This window comes from Dendrobates tinctorius, unplaced genomic scaffold, assembly GCF_039654945.1.
Source record: "Dendrobates tinctorius isolate UK_male_01 unplaced genomic scaffold, ASM3965494v1 ptg000001l, whole genome shotgun sequence".
Taxonomy (NCBI): Eukaryota; Metazoa; Chordata; class Amphibia; order Anura; family Dendrobatidae; genus Dendrobates; species Dendrobates tinctorius.
Window position 1 is genome coordinate 21,976,516 of NW_027361669.1, and position 21,126 is coordinate 21,997,641.

The 21,126-nt window shown below is 43.5% G+C and overlaps 1 protein-coding gene across 2 annotated transcripts in view; it reads left to right on the plus strand.

Annotated features, from left to right (window-relative positions):
• Positions 1 to 19,870, plus strand: part of FNIP1 (folliculin interacting protein 1) — a 124,596-nt gene extending 104,726 nt beyond the window's left edge. For both annotated transcript variants that reach the window (XM_073571309.1, XM_073571380.1), the window contains 4 exons: positions 3,987 to 4,155; positions 5,176 to 5,373; positions 5,580 to 5,695; positions 18,740 to 19,870. In XM_073571309.1, the coding sequence (XP_073427410.1) occupies positions 3,987 to 4,155; positions 5,176 to 5,373; positions 5,580 to 5,695; positions 18,740 to 18,818 (562 nt within the window). In that variant the 3' untranslated portion in view covers positions 18,819 to 19,870. The remainder of the gene's footprint in view (positions 1 to 3,986; positions 4,156 to 5,175; positions 5,374 to 5,579; positions 5,696 to 18,739) is intronic.
• The last annotated feature ends 1,256 nt before the right edge of the window (positions 19,871 to 21,126 follow it).

Consider the following 21,126-nt stretch of genomic DNA (forward strand, 5'->3'; position numbering starts at 1 on the left):
TGGAGTGCTGTAGTGAGAGTTGACTTTGTAAAACTTTTTCCCATCTCCTTAGAGCATCTGTGGAGCTCAGCCACAGTGATCTTGGGGTTCGTCTTTACCTCCCTCTCACCAAGGCTCTTCTCCCACGATTGCTCAGTTTGGCTGGATTGGCAGGTCTAGGAAGACTTCTGGTGGTTCCAAACTTCTTCCATTTAAGGATTATGGAAGCCACTGTGCTTTTAGGAACCTTGAGTACTGCAGAAATTCTTTTGTAGCCTTGGCCAGATCTGTGCCTTGCCACAATTCTGTCTGAGCTCCTTGGCCAGTTCCTTTGACCTCATGATTTTCATTTGGTCTGACATGCACAGTGAGCTGTGAGGTCTTGTATAGACAGGTGTGTGCCTTTACAAATCAAGTCTTATCAGTTTAATTAAACACAGCTGGACTCCAATGAAGGAGTAGAACCATCTCAAGGAGGATCACAAGGAAATGGACAGAATTAGACTTAAATATGAGTGTCTGAGCAAAGGGTCTGAATACTTATGACCATGTGACATTTCAGTTTTTCTTTTTTAATTTGCAAAAATTTCTACATTTTTTTTTTTTTTTTTTTAAGTCAAGATAGGGTGCAGAGCATACATTAATTAACCCTTTTGTTACATTGGACGTACTATTCTGTCTATGTGACTTGGGACTTGAGTCCCATGGACGAAATAGTACGTCAAGCGTGAATAGCCACGCTTATGAGGGGGAGCGCTGATCGCGGCCGGGTGTCAGCTGATTATCACAGCGGACACCATGTGCCAAGAGCGGTCACGGACCGCTCCCGATACATTAACCCCTGGCACACTGCGATCAAACATGATCGCAGTGTACCAGGGGCATAGGGAAGCATCGCGCAGGGAGGGGGCTCCCTGCGTGCTTCCCTGAAACCCCCAGAACAACGCGATGTTCTCGCGTTGTTCTGAGGGCCTACTCCCTGCAGGACCCCGGATCCAAGATGGCTGCGGAGTCCTTCCGGGGTCCTGCAGGGAGGTGGCTTTCTCAATGCCTACAGAGAGCAGGCGCTGAGAAGCCGACTTCACTGCCTGTCAGATCGCTGATCTGACACAGTGCAGTACAAAGTGTCAGATCAGTGATCTGACTTTATATAGTGATGTCCCACAGTGGGACAAAGTAAAAAAATAAAAATTAACATGTATAAAAATAATTTAAGAAAAATCATAAATAAAAATATTCCCCCTATAAATTCATTTCTTTATGTAAAAATAACACCAATGAAAGAACACATATTTAGTATCGCAATGTCCATAACGACCCACGCTGTAAAACTGTTCCACTAGTTAACCCCTTTAGTGAACCCCTTAAAAAAAGGGCAAAAAAAAATGCTTTATCATACCGCCGCACAAAAAGTGGAATAACACGCCATCAAAAAGACGGATATAAATAAACATGGTACCGCTGAAAATGTCATCTTGTCCCGCAAAAATCGAGCCGCCATACATCGTCATTAGCGAAAAAATAAAAAAGTTATAGGTCACAGAATAAAGCTATGCAAAAATAATAATTTTTTATATTAAATTGTATCTTGTATAAAAGCGCCAAAACATAAAAAAAGATATATAAATGAGGTATCACTGTAATCGTACTGACCCGAAGAATAAAACTGCTTTATCAATTTTACCACACGCGGAATGGTGTAAATGGCCCCCCCCCCCCCCAAAAAAAAAAAAAATTAATGAATTGCTGGTGTTTGTTCATTCTGCATCCCAAAAATCGGAATAAAAAGTGATCAAAAAATGTCATGTGCCCGAAAATGGTACCAATAAAACCGTCAACTCGTCTCGCAAAAAATAAGACCTCACATAACTTTGTGGAACAGAATATATGGGAAAATTATAGCTCCAAAAATGTGGTGATGCCCATGTTTTGCAATAAAAAGCGTCTTTTAGCATATGACAGCTGCCAAACATAAAAACCCGCTATAAATAGTAAATCAAACCCCCCCTTTATCACCCCCTTAGTTAGGGAAAAATAATAAAATTATTTATTTCCGTTTTCCCGTTTAGGAATAGGGCTAATGTTAGGGGTAGGGTTAGGGTTGGGATTAGGGTTAGGGTTGGGATTAGGGTTAGGGATGTGTTGGGGTTAGGGTTGAAGTTAGAATTGGGGGGTTTCCACTGTTTAGGCACATCAGGGGCTTTCCAAACACGACATGGCGTCTGATCTCAATTCCAGCCAATTCAGCGTAGAAAAAGTCAAACTGTGCTCCTTCCCTTCCAAGCTCTGCCATGCGCCCATACAGTAGTTTACACCCACATATGGGGTATCAGCGTATTCAAGACAAATTGGACAGCAACTTTTCGGGTCCAATTTCTCCTATTACCCTTAGGAAAATAAAGAAGAGGTCAAAATATTTTTGTGGAAAAAAATGTTTTTTTTATTTTTATGGCTCTACGTTATAAACTTCTGTGAAGCACTTGGGGGTTCAAGGTGCTCACCACACATCTAGATACGTTCCTTGGGGGGTCTAGTTTCCAAAAAGGGGTCACTTGTGGGGGGTTTCCACTGTTCAGGCACATCAGGGGCTCTCCAAACGCGACATGGCATTCAATCTCAATTCCAGCCAATTTTGCGTTGAAAAAGTTAAACGGCGCTTCTTCCCTTCCGACCTCTGCCATACGCCCAATCAGTGGTTTACCCCCACATATGGGGTATCAGCGTACTCAGGACAAATTGAAAAATATCTTTTGCAGTTCAATTTCTCCTGTTACCCTTGGCAAAATAAAAAAAATTGCACCTGATGTAATTTTTTTGTGAAAAAAAGTTAAATGTTCGGTTTTTTTTTCCTTTTAAACATTCAAAAAATTCCTGTGAGGCACCTGAAGGGTTAATAAACTTCTTGAATGTGGTTTTGAGCACCTTGAGGGGTGCAGTTTTTAGAATGATGTCAGTTTTGGGTATTTTTTATCATATAGACCCCTCAAAGTGACTTCAAATGTGATGTGGTCCCTAAAAAAAAAAAATGGTGTTGTAAAAATGAGAAATCGCTGGTCAACTTTTAACCCTTAACTTTGGAACAAAATTGTGCTGATGTAAAGTAAACATGTGGGACATGTTACTTATTAAGTATTTTGTGTGCCATATCTCTGTGATTTAAGGGCATGAAAATTCAAAGTTGAAAAATTGGGAGATGTTTAAAATTTTTGCCAAATTTCCGTTTTTTTCACAAACGCAAGTCATATCAAAGAAATTTTACCACTAACATGAAGTACAGTATCTTGCGAGAAAGCAATGTCAGAATCACCAGAATCCATGGAAGCGTTCCAGAGTAATTACCTCATAAAGTGACAGTGGTCAGAATTGTAAAGATTGGCCCGATCATTAACGTGCAAACCAACTTTGGGGGTAAAGGGGTTAAGATTGATTGCTACTTCGAAAAGGTAGTGGTCGATTTTCTGTTGTATTCTCTCTGAAGAGGCTATTTGCATATTAAAATTCCCAGGAGAATGTTTCATGGTCTGTAAAGGGCCTGTCACACTAAGCGAGATCGCTAGCAATATCGCTATAACGTCACTGGTTTTTGTGACGTTATAGCGATATTGCTAGCGATATCGCTATGTCTCCCCCACTGGTTATCGCTTATCGCGCGAGAACGTCCTGAACCGTTTCTCGTCGTCAGCTTCCTGCTGTGACGATGAGCGACGCGTGGACGCGGGCGGGAAGACGTCAGGATCGCCTCGTCTGACAGGTAAGTAGCGACCCCCGACCCCTGTGATGTCGCTCGTGAGATCTGCCTGTGTGGCAGCTCACTAGCGACCACTTAGCGATGTATCAGCGATCCTGACCGCGTCATATCGCTGGTCTTGATTGCTGGTGCATCGCTAAGTGTGACAGTACCTTAAGTCTCACTACATTGACTTGGCACTCTCCATATGGAGAGACATTCTTGTTAGATCCTCTGATTCTTCTAATCTCTTATATAAACAACTTTTTTCGTTTTTCAGATCAAAACTGGTGGAAGTCAACTCTGTAAAGCCCAATGTTGCTAACTTTGGGAGGTCTTTGTTAGCTGGCTATTGCTCTTCCTATGTACCAGACTTTGTTTTGCAAGGAATTGGAAGTGAGGAGAAGTTACGGCAGTGCCTGATGTCAGACTTGTCACATGCTGTGCAGGTATGTAAGGCACACACATTGGGGACAGAAATCCATCAGGCAACAAAAGGCTCTGATGGGGAGCCTGCTATATTTGAGGGTTACTAAAAGTGCTTGCCGGCGGACACTCGTTTAAAGGGAATCTGTCACCCCATTTTTCGAGTATCCGCTGCCAGCACCGCCATCAGGGGCTTATCTACAGCATTCTGTAATGCTGTAGATAAGCCCCTGATGTAACCTGAAAGATAAGAAAAGCTAGTTAGATTATACTCACCCTGGCGTTCGGTCTGGTCCGATGGGTGTCGCTGTCTGGTCCGGCACCTCCCATCTTCTAACGGTGACGTCCTCTTTGCTGCCTGTCATGGCTCCTGTGCAGGCGCACTGCTCTGCCCTGTTGAGGGCAGAGCAGAGTCCTGCAGTGCGCAGGCGCCTGGAGAGGTTCGGCGCCTGCGCACTGCAGTTTACTGTTCTGCCCCCAATAGGGCAGAGCAGTGCGCCGGAGCCACGACAGGCAGCAAGGAAGAGGAAGTCACCGTTAGAAGATAGGAGGCGTCGGACCGCAACACCCATCGGACCAAGACCGGACTGCCCAAAACCCCCCCCCCCCCCCCCGGTGAGTTTAATCTAACGTGTTTTTCTTATCTTCCAGGTATATATTACAGAATGCTATAGATAGGCCCCTGATGGCGGTGCTGGCAGCTGATACTCGAAAAATTGGGTGACAGATTCCCTTTAATAGCTTGTTTACATAGGCCTGTTTTAGCTGCATAGTTATCGTGATCAAGCACCCATAGGAAATCTCTTTCACCATAACCGTGCATTTTAAATGGACCTTTCGACTGAGTAAATTATCGAAGCAACGCAGTCATTTCTGACTGCGGACACTGACCTCTAGAGCTGTGCATGCAGCTGAATAGTGGGGGTGACAGGAGCTGAGTGGGCCTCACCTTGTTAATGTCTAACAACCAATGTGTAAACAACTTTTTTAAAGCTGGACAATCCCTTTAATATTGTAATTTGTTTGTTTTGTTTTACCCACAGCATCCAGTTTTGGATGAACCCATTGCAGAAGCTGTCTGCATTATTGCAGACATAGATAAATGGTCGGTACAAGTGGCCAGTAGTCAGAGAAGGACGACTGATAACAAGTTAGGCAAGGAGGTGCTGGTATCCAGCCTGGTCTCCAGCCTTCTCCATTCCACTCTTCAGCTTTATAAACACCACTTATCAGCAAACTTCGTAAGTATAGTTATTTGATAATAAAAGTTATGCACATCATGACTTCTGTTATAAATCCTTCCTATTTGTGCTTCTGAGTAACTAATGGTGTTTGGCACCGATAACATCAGAAACTAGAGCTTTTGATCCCACTTGTCACCACAGTTATTAGGGACCTTAGGAGATATCTTCATTTTTAATTTATAGTTCTTTTTTCTCTCCTCTAGTGCATCATGCATCTGGAAGACCGACTACAAGAGCTCTACTTCAAGAGCAGAATGCTTTCAGAATATTTAAAAGGACAGACCAGAGTTCATGTAAAGGAGCTCAGCATGGTGTTAGGGTAAGATCTCATTGCATCAATTCCAATTCACACTGCTTCCTTTAATAGTGGAAACTATTGGGCCTTTGCTAGAAAGTGCTTTTTGCTTACACTAACTGAAGATTATGGCAACCTCAATGTTTCCCTGTGGAGTAAAAACATGTGCGAGTATCTCAAGATTTACCATTGACCCATTCAGTTATGCATCTATAGTACATGGGTTTAATGGCCGTCTTTACTAAACTCCTGGGCGTTACATCTGAAATGTTAGGTTTTTGTTGTTAATATTTTCATCAGTATCATAAACCTGAATGAAGAGTCGGGGAGCAACTGCAACTTGTTGCCCCATTAAACAGTCCATGTGTGACTTAGAATTTACTTGTTTGCAGTCCTCCTAACATGGGCACTTTTACACCTTCTTGTCATTTGTATGTCCGTTTTGGACATCCATGTTGCATTTGTACATCAATAATTAAGAAACTAGCTTGGCACGTTCAAAATTCTCGCACATCGGTCGTCGGGGGCACAGGCAATTTCAGAAAAAGCAAGCTGATCAAATGTAAATGTATTTCATGAGCTGATGAACACATACAGGTATTTATATATGTAGATTGGTAATACAATAAATTGTTTTGATAAGTAGAGGCCAAAAAATGTTTTCTGGTTGAGGTGTCACCTGCAGGTCATTGTGTCTTTCTGCAGGTTTATGAAAATGAATGTTTAAACTGTATTTAATGATAAAATCGTGAATGTGTGGTTTATTTGGCACTTTTCTTGCTGAAGGGAGCAAGTTTACCTTTCAAATGGTGTATCGTGTGTGTGTGTGTGTGTGTGTGTATGGGACGAAGTCATCAGCGAAAAAGCAGTGCATGTATACAAATGTGTTGGTAGTGTGCTCTGGGGTACTGTGGTGCCACCTGCAGGTCATTTTTCCTTACTGCAGGTTTATGAAAATTAATGTTTAAACTATATTTTGTGATTAAATCTTGGATGTGTGGTTTGTTTGGCTATTTTCTTGCTGAAGGGGGCAAGTTTACCTTTCAAATGGTGTATCATTTGTGTGTGTGGGTGCAGTATGAACGGAGATACAAAGTGATCACCAAAAAACAGTGTTTAGAAATAACAGAATAGATTCTATAGAGCCAAGTACACTGCTCAAAAAAATAAAGGGAACTCTTAAACAACAGAATATAACTCCAAGTAAATCAAACTTCTGTGAAATCAAACTGTCCATTAGGAAGCAACACTGATTGACAATCAATTTCACATGCTGTTGTTCAAATGGAAAAGACAACAGATGGAAATTATTGGCAATTATCAAGACACACTAAATAAAGGAGTGGTTCTGCAGGTCCCACATCTCAGTACTAATGCTTTCTGGCTGATGTTTTGGCCACTTTTGAATGTTGGTTGTGCTTTCACACTCGAGGTAGCATGAGATGTAGTGCAGCTCATCCAGGATGTCGCATCAATGCGAGCTGTGGCAAGAAGGTTTGCTGTGTCTGTCAGCGTAGTGTCCAGAGGTTGGAGGCGCTACCAGATGTCAGGCCAGTACACCAGGAGGTGTGGAGGGGGCTGTAGGAGGGCAAACACCCAGCAGTAGGACAGCTACCGACAAAGGAGGAACAGGAAGAGCACTGCCAGAGCCCTGTAAAATGACCTCCAACAGGCCACAAATGTGCATGTGTCTGCACAAACGGTTAGAAACCGACTCCATGAGATGATCTGAGTGCTCGATGTTCTCACAGCCCAACTCGGTGCAGGACGCTTGGCATTTGCCACAGAACACCACTGGCGCTGTCACGATCCATTTTTGGATCGATGTCAGAACTGGATCCTCACATATAACCTTTTTTCCTTCCTGGCCATCGGGTGTTATGAATGGGTCACCGAGGAGGAAAAAACAACACAAGCCAAGTCTCAGAAAACGAGAGGGGTTGGTAACTATGCAGATTGCAGATCCCTGATCTTACCACACAACTAGCAGCAGTCGTGGAGCGTACCTACGATGATCCTAGACGCCTCGTCACAACCGGAGAGCTACATAAGCCTAAAGCAGGAAAAGAGGAAAACTAACTGCCCCAGAGCAGACCCCAAAGGAAAGACAGCCCCCCCACATGTATTGACGGTGAAACAAGATGAAAACACAAACAAAGGCAGAAAAATAGGCTGAGCAAACGATGGGGCCCGACTAACTAGAAACAGGAAAGGAAAGACACTGTCTGCAATCTGCCAAAAACCCTACCAAAATAATGTCCAACACTTCTGATAGAAAAATTAACCTGAAGTCACTAGACTTCTCCCACTATATCAGCACTCTGAAATATTCTGAGACAGAGCAAAAAGAGGCCAATCTAATAAGGGACCAAAAGGCAAATACAGATAAATAGGAGTGGAAATTCAGCACAACCCCAGCAGGGGCTGGCTGACCACAAAAAAACTGAATTGACCAACAAGAGCAAGTGTTAACAATAGCAAAAACAAACTTAACTTGAGAAGACTGGAACAGAGCTGAAGTCCAAGACCTGATAAGCAGACTGAATCACCAGCACCAGGATAGGGCGTCAGCTGTCTTATATCCAGTCTGATACTCCAGAGATCCAATCGTTATCCTCCTCATCAGGTGGCAGATCACTACCAATTAAACCAACCTCACTACCTCCTGTCACCACCAGAGGGAGAACGGAAGGAGAACTCTCAACTGGTGGAGCAGAAAATGAGTTCACAACAGTACCCCCCCTTCTTGAGGAGGGGTCACCGAACCCTCATCCATGCCACCAGGCCGATCAGGATGGGCCCAGTGAAAAGCATGAACCAATTTATTGGCATGAATATCAGAGGCAGAGACCCAAGAACTATCCTTCTGGCCATAACCCTTCCATTTGACCAAATACTGGAGTCTCCGTCTAACCAAACAAGAATCCAATATTTTCTCTACCTCATATTCCACATTGCCTTTAACCAATACAGGGTCAGGAGGTGCCGCCACAGGAACTATTGGCTCAACAAACCTCTTCAACAGTGACTTGTGAAATACACTATGGATTTTGAACGTAACTGGAAGAGCCAATCGAAAAGAAACAGGATTAAGAATCTCCAAAATCTTATAAGGTCCAATAAATCTTGGCTTAAATTTTGGAGATGCAACCTTCATAGGAATATTCTTAGACGACAACCAAACCATATCACCCACTTTAAACCAGGGACCAATGGTCCTATGCCGGTTGGAAAAACGCTGGGCCTTTTCCTGAGAGAGTGACAACTTATCCACCACTTGGTCCCATATCTGCTGCATTCTCACAACCACAGTGTCCACACCTGGGCAGAACGAAGATTCCACTTGTCCTGAAGAGAATCGAGGATGAAACCCAAAATGACAGAAAAAGGGTGACATCAAAGTGGCACAACTAGCTCTATTGTTCAGCGCAAATTCGGCCAAGGGCAAAAATGAGACCCAATCATCTTGGTCAGCAGATTTAAAACATCTTAAATAAGACTCCAGGGTCTGGTTTGTTCTCTGTCTGCCCATTGGTCTGGGGATGAAACGCGGAGGAGGAGGATAACTGAATTCCAAGATTGGAACAAAAGGCTTTCCAGAATCTGGAAACAAACTGGACCCCTCTATCGGACACAATGTTCTCAGGAATCCCGTGTAACCGAACTACCTGTTGTAAAAACAAGGGTACCAACTCAGCAGAAGATGGCAACTTTGGGAGTAGTAAAAGATGGACCATCTTCAAAAATCTATCACAAATCACCCAGATAAGTCATTTTCTGAGAGACAGGAAGATCAGAAATAAAATCCATTGAGATATGGGTCCATGGCCTCTTGGGCACCAGCAAGGGCATCAGCAACCCACTAGAACGAGAATAGGGTTTAGACCGAGAACAAGTTCAACAGGACTGTACAAAATTCCTGACATCACGAGACAAAGCAGGCCACCAAAACGACCGACTCGCCAAATCTCTGGTACCAAAAATACCTGGATGACCAGCCAATGCGGAACAATGGACTTCAGGCATCACTCTTTCTCCACTGGTCAGGAACAAACAATCTTCCCATAGGGCAACGCTCAGGCCTATCCTCCTGAAATTCCTCCAGGGCGCGTCTCAAATAGGGCGAAATGGCAGAAAGAACTAGCCCCTCACCTAGGATAGTAGTAGGCTCGGTCACATTAAGAGAATCAGCAAAGAAAGTCCTAGAAAGGGCGTCTGCCTTAGCATTCTTAGTGCCCGGAAGAAAAGAGACCACAAAATTAAAACGCGTGAAAAACAAGGCCCATCTAGCCTGTCTAGGATTCAAGCGTTTGGCCGACTCCAGATAAATCAGATTCTTGTGATCGGTGAGGACCACAAATTGATGTCTAGCTCCCTCCAACCAATGTCTCCACTCCTCAAATGCCCATTTCATGGCCAGCAATTCCCGATTCCCCACGTCATAGTTGCGTTCAGATGGGGAAAACTTTCGAGAAATGAAGACACAGGGATTCATCTTAGGAGTCACAGGGTCTTTCTGGGACAAAACAGCTCCTGCACCAATCTCCGAATCGTCTACCTCCACTTGAAATGGAAGTGAGACATCAGGTTGCCGTAAAACTGGAGCTGAAGTAAATCTCCGCTTAAGCTCCTAAAATGCTGAGACAGCCTCAGGAGACCAATTCAGCACATTAGGTCCCTTCTTGGTCAGATCAGTCAGTGGTTTGACAATACTAGACATATTACCTATAAATTTACGATAGAAATTAGCAAAACCCAAAAACTTCTGGAGAGCCTTCAAATAAGTAGGCTGAACCCAATCATAAATGGCCTGTACCTTGGCCGGGTCCATTTCAATAGTCAATGGAGATAAGATAAATCCCAAAAATGAAATCCTCTGTACACCAAAGAGGCATTTCGATCCCTTAACAAATAGGGAATTCTCCCTCAAAATCCGGAACACAGTCCGGACATGTTCCACATGGGAATCCCAATCACTAGAAAAGATCAAAATATCATCCAGATGATCAAAAACTTATCCACAAAGTCTCGGAAAATATCATTCGTAAAGGACTGGAAGACAGAAGGGGCATTAGTGAGCCCAAAAGGCATCACCAGGTACTCAAAATGTCCCTCCGGGCCAATTTTTACAATTCTGACCACTGTACCTTTATGAGGTCATAACTCTGGAACGCTTCCATGGATCCCGGTGATTCTGACATTGTTTTCTCGTGACATATTGTACTTCATGTTAGTGGTAAAATTTCATTCAAATAACTTGCGTTTACTTGTGAAAAAATGGAAATTTGGCAAAAATTTTGAAAATCTCGCAATTTTCCAACTTTGAATTTTTATGCCCTTAAATCACAGAGATACGGCACACAAAAAACTTGATAACTAACATTTCCCACATGTTTACTTTACATCAGCACAATTTTGGAACCAAAATTTTTTTTTGTTAGGAAGTTATAAGGGTTAAAATTTGACCAGCGATTTCTCATTTTTACAACACCATTTTATTTTTAGGACCACATCACATTTGAAGCCACTTTGAGGTGTCTATATGATAGAAAATACCCAAAAGTGACACCATTCTAAAAACTGCACCCCCCCAAGGTGTTCAAAACCACATTAAAGAAGTTTATTAACCCTTCAGGTGCTTCACAAGAATTTTTTGAATATTTAAAAAAAAAAATGAACATTTAACTTTTTTTCACAAAAAAAATAATTCAGGTTCAATTTTTTTTATTTCACCAAGGGTAAAAGGAGAAATTGGACTGGAAAAGTTATTGTGCAATTTGTCCTGAGTACGCTGATACCTGATATGTGGGGGGGAACCACTGTTTCGGCGCATGGCAGAGCTCAGAAGGGAAGGAGCGCCGTTTGACTTTTTCAATGCCAAATTGGCTGGAATTCTGATCGGACACCATGTCCCGTTTGGAGAGCCCCTGATGTACCTAAACAGTGGAAACCCCCCACAAGTGACCCCATTTTGGAAATTAGACCCCCCAAGGAACTTATCTAGATATGTGGTGAGAACTTTGAACCCACAAGGGCTTCACAGAAGTTTATAACGTACAGCGGTACAATTAAAAAATCATATTTTTTCCACAAAAATGATCTTTTCACCCCAATTTTTATTTTCCCAAGGGTAACAGGACCCTAAAAGTTATTGTGCAATTTGTCCTGAGTATGCTGATACCCCACATGTGGGGGTAAACCACTATTTGGGCGCATGGCAGAGCTCGGAAGGGAAGCAGCGCCATTTGACGTTTTTGGCTGGAATTGAGATCGGACATCATGTCGCGATTGGAAAACCCCTGATGTACCAAAACAGTAGAAACCCCCCACAAATGACACCATTTTGGAAACTAGACCCCCTAAGGAACTTATCTAAATGTGTGGTGAGAACTTTGAACCCCCAAGGGCTTCACAGAAGTTTATAACGCCCGGGCGTGAAAATAAAAAATTCGTATTTTTTCCACAAACATGATCTTTTAGTCACCATTTTTTTTTATTTTCCCAAGGGTAACAGGAGAAATAGAACCCCAAAAGTTGTTGTCCAATTTGTCCTGATTAAGCTGACACCCCATATGTGGGAGAAAACTACTGTATGGACACACGTCAGTGCTCGGAAGGGAAGTAATGACGTTTTGGAATGCAGACATTGATGGAATGGTCTGCGGGTGTCATGTTGCCTTTGGAGAGCCCCTAATGTACCTAAACAGTGGAAACCCCCCACAAATGACCCCATTTTGAAAACTAGACCCCCTAAGGAACTTATCTAGATGTGAGGTGAGCACTTTGAACCCCCAAGTGCTTCACAGAAGTTTATAACGCTCGGACGTGAAAATAAAAAATCATTTTTTTCCACAAAAATGATATTTTTGCCCCCAATTTTTTATTTTCCTAAGGGTAACAGGAGAAATTGGACCCCAAAAATTGTTTTGCAATTTGTCCTGAGTAGGCTGATACCCTACATGTGGAGGTAAAACACTGTTTGGGCGCATGGCAGAGCTTGGAAGGGAAGAAGCACCATATGATTTTTTCAACTCAGAATTGGCTGGAATTGAGATCAGACGCAATGTTGCCCCTGATGTGCCCAAACAGTGGAAACCCCCAATTCTAACTCCAACCCGAACCCCAACACACCCCTAACCCTAATCTCAGCCCTAGCCCTAACCCTAACCCTAATGGAAAAATGGAAATAAATACATTTTTTAATTTTATTATTTTTCCCTAACTAAGGGGGTGAAAACGGGGGGTTTGATTTACTATTTATGGTGGTTTTTATTTTTGGCAGCTGTTGCACGCTAAAAGACGCTTTTTATTGTAAAAATAGTTTCTGCATCACCACATATTGAGAGCTATAATTTTTCCATATTTTGACCCACCGAGTCATGTGAGGTCTTATTTTTTGCGGAACGAGTTGACGTTTTTATTGGTACCATTTTCGGGCACGTGACATTTTTTGATCGCTTTTTATTCCGATTTTTGGGACGCAGAATGAACAAAAACCAGCGTTTCATGAATTTCTTTTGGGGGAGTGCGTTTACACCGTTCCGCGTGCGGTAAAATTGATAAAGCGGTTTTATTCTTCGGGTCAGTACGGTTACAGCGATACCTCATTTAGGTCGTTTTTTTATGTTTTGTCGGTTTTATGCAATGAAAACTATTTTATATAAAAAATAATTATTTTTGCATCGCTTTATTCTGCGAGCTATAACTTTTTTATTTTTTCGCTGATGATGCTGTGTGGTGGCTCGTTTTTTTGCGGGACAAGATGACGTTTTCAGCGGTACCATGGATATTTATATGCGTCTTTTTGATCGCGCGTTATTGCACTTTTTGTTCGGTGGTGTATGATAATAAAATCATTATTTTTTGCTTCGTTTTTTATTTTTATTTTTTAAGGGGTTCGCTAAAGGGGTTAACTAATGGGACAGTTTTATAGGGCGGGTCATTACGGACGCGACGATACCTAATATGTGTACTTTAATTGTTTTGTTTTTTTTTTATTTTCAAAAAATGAATTTATTGGGGAATATTTTCTTTTTTTTTTTTTTACTAATTTATTTGGCGATTTTTTTTTTTTTTTTTTTTTTTTTTTTTTTAAATTTATTTTTACTTTTTTTTTTTATTTTTTTTTTTACTTTATTACATAGTCCCAGGTGGGACATCACTGTCCTGTGACAGATCGCTGATCTGTCACATCACAGATCACTGTGACAGATCAGCAATCTGTCACAGGCATTGAAGAAGACTTCCTCTTGCCTGCGCTTTGCAGGCACTGAGGAAGCCAGCTTCCTGCAGGCCCCCGTCGCCATCTTGGATCCGGGGGCCTGTAGGGGAAGAGCCCCCCCGCAGCAGCGCTGCACATTGCGCTGCCGTGGGGGGCTCAGGGAAGCACGGAGGGAGCCCCCTCCCTGCCGATGCTTCCCTTTAACTCCCGGTACACCGCGATCGTGTTTGATCGCGGTGTGCAAGGGGTTAACGTGTCGGGGCGGTCCGTGACCGCCCCTGACACATTGTGCCGGGTGTCAGCTGTGATAATCAGCTGACACCCGGCCGCGATCAGCGGCGCTCACCACGTGGGCGCCGCTGATCGCGGTAGACATACTGTCCCGTCCATGGGCATAGGGTCCCATGGACGGGATAGTACGTCGGATGTCAGGAAGGGGTTAAACGCCGTCTTCCATTCATCCCCATGCTTGATGCGAATAAGATTATACGCCCCCCTGAGGTCAAGCTTAGTATACCAGCAGGCACTCTTAACTCTGGAGAATAAATCAGACATCAGAGGTAACGGGTACTGATATTTAGCCGTCATTTTGTTAAGGGAACGATGATCAATACACGGTCTTAATGAACCTTCTTTCTTGGCCACAAAAAAAACCCAGCGCCTAAATGTGACGAGGATGGTCTAATATGACCCTTCTCCAACGACTCCTTAATATAGGATCGCATAGCATCATGTTCGGGTACAGATACGTTGAAAAGCTGACCCTTGGGAAAATTACACCCAGGCATCAACTCAATTGCACAGTCATAACTCCTATGAGGAGGCAAAGACGCAGACTTACTCTCACTAAATGCATCAGAGAAATCAGCCAGATAATCAGGAATATCATGAGACTGAGGAGAGGTGGAGAAAACAGGAGCGTCCCTAAGAACACACTGACAACCCCAACTCACCACAGACACAGATTTCCAATCCAAAACTGGGTTATGAGTTTGCAACCAGGGGAAACCCAGAACAATAGTATCATGCAAATTATGCAGCACCAAAAATTTACAATTTTCTTGGTGGTCTGGGGCAACTCGCATTATCACCTGGGTCCAATACTGAGGTTTATTCTCCGCCAAAGGAGTGGCATCAATACCCCTCAAAGGAATAGGCGTCTGCAGAGACATCATGGACAAACCACAACGTTTAGCAAAGTCCAAATCCATCAGATTCAGAGCTGCTCCTGAATCCACAAAAGCCTTAGTGGAAAATGTGGACAAGGAGCAGATCAGAGTAATTGCCAAAAGGAACTTAGGTTGTACACTTGCACACACATTTGCTGTGGGCAAACGTTTCTCTCATTTAGGGCAGCCAGAAATAGTATGAGAGGCGTCTCCACAGAAAAAACACAGCTTATTACGCCTTCTAAACTCCTGACGTTGCGCCCTAGACAAAACCCCATCACATTGCACAGGTTCAGACATTTGTTCAAAAGGTGGCAGCGCCTCCCGTGTAGTTTTACGTTCACGTAAACGCCGATCAACTTGAATGGCTAATGACATAGAGCCATCCAGACCAGAGGAAACAGGAAATCCCACCATAACATCTTTTACGGTCTCTGATAAACCTTTCCGAAAGAGAGCTGCCAATGCACTATCATTCCATGTAGTAAGGACCGCCCACTTTCGGAATTTTTGACAGTACAACTCTGCAGGATCCTGACCCTGGTCTAAAGCCAACAGAGTTCTCTCAGCTTGATCAACGGCATTAGGTTCATCATACAACAACCCCAAGGCCTGAAAAAATGCATCCACATTAGTCAGAATAGGATTTTCAGGTGTCAGAGAAAAAGCCCAATCCTGGGGATCGCCGCGCAGCAAGGAGATGACAATTTTAACCTGCTGCACAGAGCTCCCCGATGAGTTGGGCTTCAAGGCAAGAAATAATTTACAATTATTCTTAAAATTCAGAAATTTAGACCGATCCCCAGAAAACACATCAGGAGTAGGAATCTTGGGTTCAGCAGCAATGTGACTGAATGAGATAGGTGGAAATTCCCTGTACTTCAGCAGCAAGTTGCTCCACACGATCAGACAGTTGCTTAATCTCCATTAGGAGAGGGAAAAAAAATATCCTTCTACGGCCCCAGAGAAAAAAAGGAAAAAATATAATATTAATAAAAAAAAAAATTCTGACCCTTTTTTTTTTTTTTTTCCTTTTTAAACAATTTTCTCCTGCTTTTGAGTACCCTAGAATCTGCGGTATGGCTGGTTATTCTGTTATGAATGGGTCACCGAGGAGGAAAAAACAACACAAGCCAAGTCTCAAAACCAGAGGGGTTGGTAACTATGCAGATCCCTGATTTTACCACACAACTAGCAGCAGTCGTGGAGCGCACCTACGATGATCCTAGACACCTCGCCACAACCGGAGAGCTACATAAGCCTAAAGCAGGAAAAGAGGAAAACTAACTGCCCCAGAGCAGACCCTAAAGGAAAGACAGCCCCCCCACATGTATTGACGATGAAACAAGATGCAAAAACAAAAAAAGGCAGAAAAATAGGCTGAGCAAACGATGGGGCCCGACTAACTAGAAAGGACAGGAAAGGAATGACACTGTCTGCAATCTGCCAAAAACCCTACCAAAATAATGTCCAACACTTCTGATAGCAAAATTAACCCTGAAGTCACTAGACTTCTCCCACTATATCAGCACTCTAATAAGGGACCAAAAGGCAAATACAGATAAATAGGAGTGGAAATTCAGCACAACCCCAGCAGGGGCTGGCTGACCACAAAAAAAAACTGAATTGACCAACAAGAGCAAGTGTTAGCAAAAGCAAAAACAAACTTAACTTGAGAAGACTGGAACAGAGCTGAAGTCCAAGACCTGATAAGCAGACTGAATCACCAGCACCAGGAGGGCGTCGGCTGTCTTATATCCAGTCTGATACTCCAGAGATCCAATCGATATCCTCCTCATCAGGTGGCAGATCACTTCCAATTAAACCAACCTTACTACCTCCTGTCACCACCAGAGGGAGAACGGAAGGATAACTCTCAACTGGTGGAGCAGAAAATGAGTTTGCAACAATCGGGGGTTAATATCAGTTTTTGCCCCCAGTGGCTGCTGGTGTAACTGCATGGCTGGTCTATCTGTTGAGGCAGGTGGAAACCACTCCCACCTTCCTATATAAGCTCACCAGGTGCACCAGCTAACTGTTGGTGATATTATTCCTCTTTGGAGACCAACCAAGCTGGAGTCAGGAGCAGGCTGTGTTGCAGTGGAGCTCCAGCTATTTCCTTGTTCTGGTGCCTAACTCTGCTGTTTGGTGCTTAGCGGTAAAGTTAAGTTTTGTTTTTCAGTTGATATAACCCCGTGGTGTCTGTTTTATCTTTCATTTGTTTTTTGGTGCAGTTCACTGTTTTCCCTGTCTGACCTCCTGGGGAGGGGGTTGGGGGTTTAGCTCAGGGCTAAACAGCAGATAGGGACAGGTCGGGGACTTGGGCCTCACTACCATCAAGTGTACCCCCATGTTAAGGAAAGTCAGGGCACCCCCTTAGCGTGAGGAGCAGTTCAGGGGCCCAGGTTCCTCGTCCCCTGTTTTCCTACTACTGCCCAGTGACAGGCGCCCTGTACTCTTTACAGATGAAAGCAGGTTCACACTGAGCACATGTGACAGACGTGACAGAGTCTGGAGACGCCATGGAGAGCGATCTGCCTGCAACATTCTTCAGCATGACCGATTTGGCTGTGGGTCAGTAATGGTGTGAGGCAGCATTTCTTTGGAGGGCCGCACAACCCTCCATTTGCTAGCAAGAGGTAGCCTGACTGCCTTTAGGTACTGAGATGAGAACCTCAGACCCCTTGTGAGACCATATGCTGGTGCGGTTGGCCCTGTGTTCCTCCTAATGCAGGACAATGCCAGACCTCATGTAGCTGGAGTGTGTCAGCAGTTCCTGCAAGATGAAGGCATTGAAGTTATGGACTGGCCTGCCCGTTCCCCAGATCTGAATCCGATTAAGCACATCTGGGACATCATGTCTCGCTCCGTTCACCAACGTCACGTTGCACCACAGACTGTCCAGGAGTTGGCGGATGCTTTAGTCCAGGTCTGGGAGGAGATCCCTCAGGAGACCATCCACCACCTCATCAGGAGAATGCCAGGCGTTGTTCAGTAGGGAGGTGATACAGGCACGTGGAGGCCACACACAATACTGAGCATCTTTTCCTTGTCATTTCCACTGAAGTTGGATCAGCCTGTAATTTGATTTTCCACTTTGATTTTGAGTATCATTCCAAATCCAGACTTCCATGGGATATTAATTTTGATTTACCTTGATAATTGTTATGTTTTATTGTTCTGAACACATTCCACTATGCAATGAATAAAAATTTGCAACTGGAATATTTCATTCAGAGATATCTGGGATGTGGTATTTTAGCGTTCCCTTTATTTTTTTGAGCAGTGTAGTTTCCTATGGTAAGAATTGCAATGTCCTTGTGAAAAATGGATGGCAGGTGGATGGTATCCATATGACGTCCATTTTTATTTTTTCCCCATACTCATCGAAATGTATAGGAGATTTTTCTGAAAAACAGGCGACACGAGCACATGCCGATTTTTTTTTTTTCCCCATACACATTGTTCGTTCATGTGAACGAAGATCATATTGGTGTGCAATCTGTTTTCCGCACGGACGTCACTGTTTGTGTGATTGTAGCCTTGAGTTTCAGATCACAATTATAAGAAGCCTCTTACAAACTGCTGTGATGGAATCTAATTGTGCATGTGGTACGTCATTATATCTTCCACAAATGTTCGCTTAGTAAGTAAATTGTTCTTTTTTTTCCCCACCAGAATTGAATCCAGTGATCTTCCATTACTTGCCGCAGTTGCCAGCACCCACTCTCCGTACGTCGCACAGATCCTCCTGTGAAAGGAGTGCGTCATCACAATGGAGCCAGTGGGGACTATGTCTTATCGCAGTACTTGGGGACGGCTCAGGATGATAATCCCACTGCAGGAGGTTCTCCCCATCTGTACTAGGTGGGAGGAATCATGGAAGTCAGACAGAACTTGAGAATCATGAGAAATGTGGCTCTTCATTACTGCAGCATTTCAGACACTTCTAAAGACTCCAGAAAAGTTTCCTTCCTCTTTGTATGATCTTTTTGAAAATAATTTTTGTAAATAGGGTGAAAAGTAAGCAAAGTTGCTTGTGACTTTGTATGAATGCTTTCTACAATACAAATCTCACTTTTACGTACTAAGCTTCGAATGCCGGAAGAGCAGGTGATGTGAAGAAGGATGATATTACCTTCAGCAAAGAACGGCTGTCCATTATTTGCCAAGGTGTTACAGAAAATGTCACCCTGGAAATGGAAGAAGCATTGTAGTATTATCCAGGTAGCATAAAATAAGTTACTAAAGAAATTTGGTTCCTTACTGACATTACCAAAATCAGATTGAATTGCAGAGTTGGCTATTTATTATGGGCAGAGTATCCGACTCATACAAATGACCATTGTACATGGCCTTACAGTATATGTTAGCAACCTGCATGTTATATTTCTGTAGATGGAAGGAAAGAACGCTAAGGGTGTGTGAACAGGTCTTAATTCCAAAAACTGAGCTGCCGAGGTTGCCCTAGGTTCAGGAACAAGCCGACAGTCTGACCTGGATTTTTTTAAGGAAACTAAATACTGTGTTGTAGTTTGTTTGACGCTCCTCCTGGAAATTTCTGACAACATTCGTTGTCCTACTCATACTTTACCAGGTATGAGAACGGGAGTGGCAAACGTTCTTCAAGTCCTCTGCTACCTTCTTCCCCCAGTATATCATGCTGTAGTGAATGCAGAATTTCTTCTGATTGTATTGAGAGAAATGTATTTGCCTAAGGAAAAACAAAAAATATATTTTTTTAAATTGTATTCATGCAGAAATGAGAGATTTTGGCGAAGATAATTAAATTCTACAGCAAGAACTAAACCACGTCTTCCTACAAACATGGCTCCATCGTGACAGTGGTAGCCCAACGCCCGTGTAGACACCGCAGAATCTGACCACGATGTCTACACTATGATCTAGGATTTTGTATGGTGCTTATTGATTGGTCACTATTTTCTCTTCTGTGTTTTTATGAATCCAGCAAATCAGATTTTATATATTTTAGGGACAGTAAGGCTGTATTTGTCATTAACCCCTTTTATGCTAGTGGAATGCAAAATCCCTCTCAAATCTGAAGATGGAGCCCAACTAAAGAATTGCAGGTCTACATGGAAACTGGTAAATTCTGGAGCCATGCTCTCATCCTGTCTGTTATTCTCTATGAGCTACCAATAATGTAGAACATTTTATTATTACCTGGCACTTGGCAGGTCCATTCGTGGATTTTCTTATAGTTTTTATATTGAACTAATCCACCATTACAATGAATGCCAAAATATTATATTGGTGTAGGTTCACTGTCAGAACTGAAAAACCCTAAGAATAAATTGTACCCAGGGCAGAATAATATCCAAGTACCAGGCTGCTTTATGCAGTAACAAGTTATTTTACTTTTCAGTAATATTTAATTACCAAAAAAAAAATCTTTTTTTTTTTTCTTCGTACCTGGTGAGAGAAAGTAAGGCCGGTTTCACATTAGCGCATTTTCAGCGCGCGCACGGCCGGGGGTAGCTCCGCCCCCGATCCGGCTCTCTGCCCGGCGTGCCCGCCCCTTGCTTGTAGCGCCGCCTCCTAGCGGACAGCGGCGCCTGCGATCGGCGCACCCTATCTTTAGCATAGGGTGCGCAGGCCGTGCGCTAGTTGCGCTTTGACCTGCGCTGCGCACTTTTGACGGTGCGCCGTGCGCGCCAAAATCCGAAAAGTTTGATTTTGGCGCGCACGGCGCACCGTCAAAAGTGCGCAGCGCAGGTCAAAGCGCAACTAGCGCACGGCCTGCGCACGATCTGCGCACCCTATGCTAAAGATAGGGTGCGCCGATCGCAGGCGCCGCTGTCCGCTAGTAGGCGGCGCTACAAGCAAGGGGCGGGCACGCCGGGCAGAGAGCCGGCTCGGGGGCGGAGCTACCCCCGGCCGTGCGCGCGCTGAAAAAGCGCTAATGTGAAACCGGCCTAAGTCTCATGCAATTAGGTAAGTTTGTTTCTGTGTAATTCAGCATTACAGATGGGGACATTACTATGCTTTGCAGTGCTGCGCCATAGAAAATGGGTTTTGATTCTTGGAGACATATTTAGATTTAC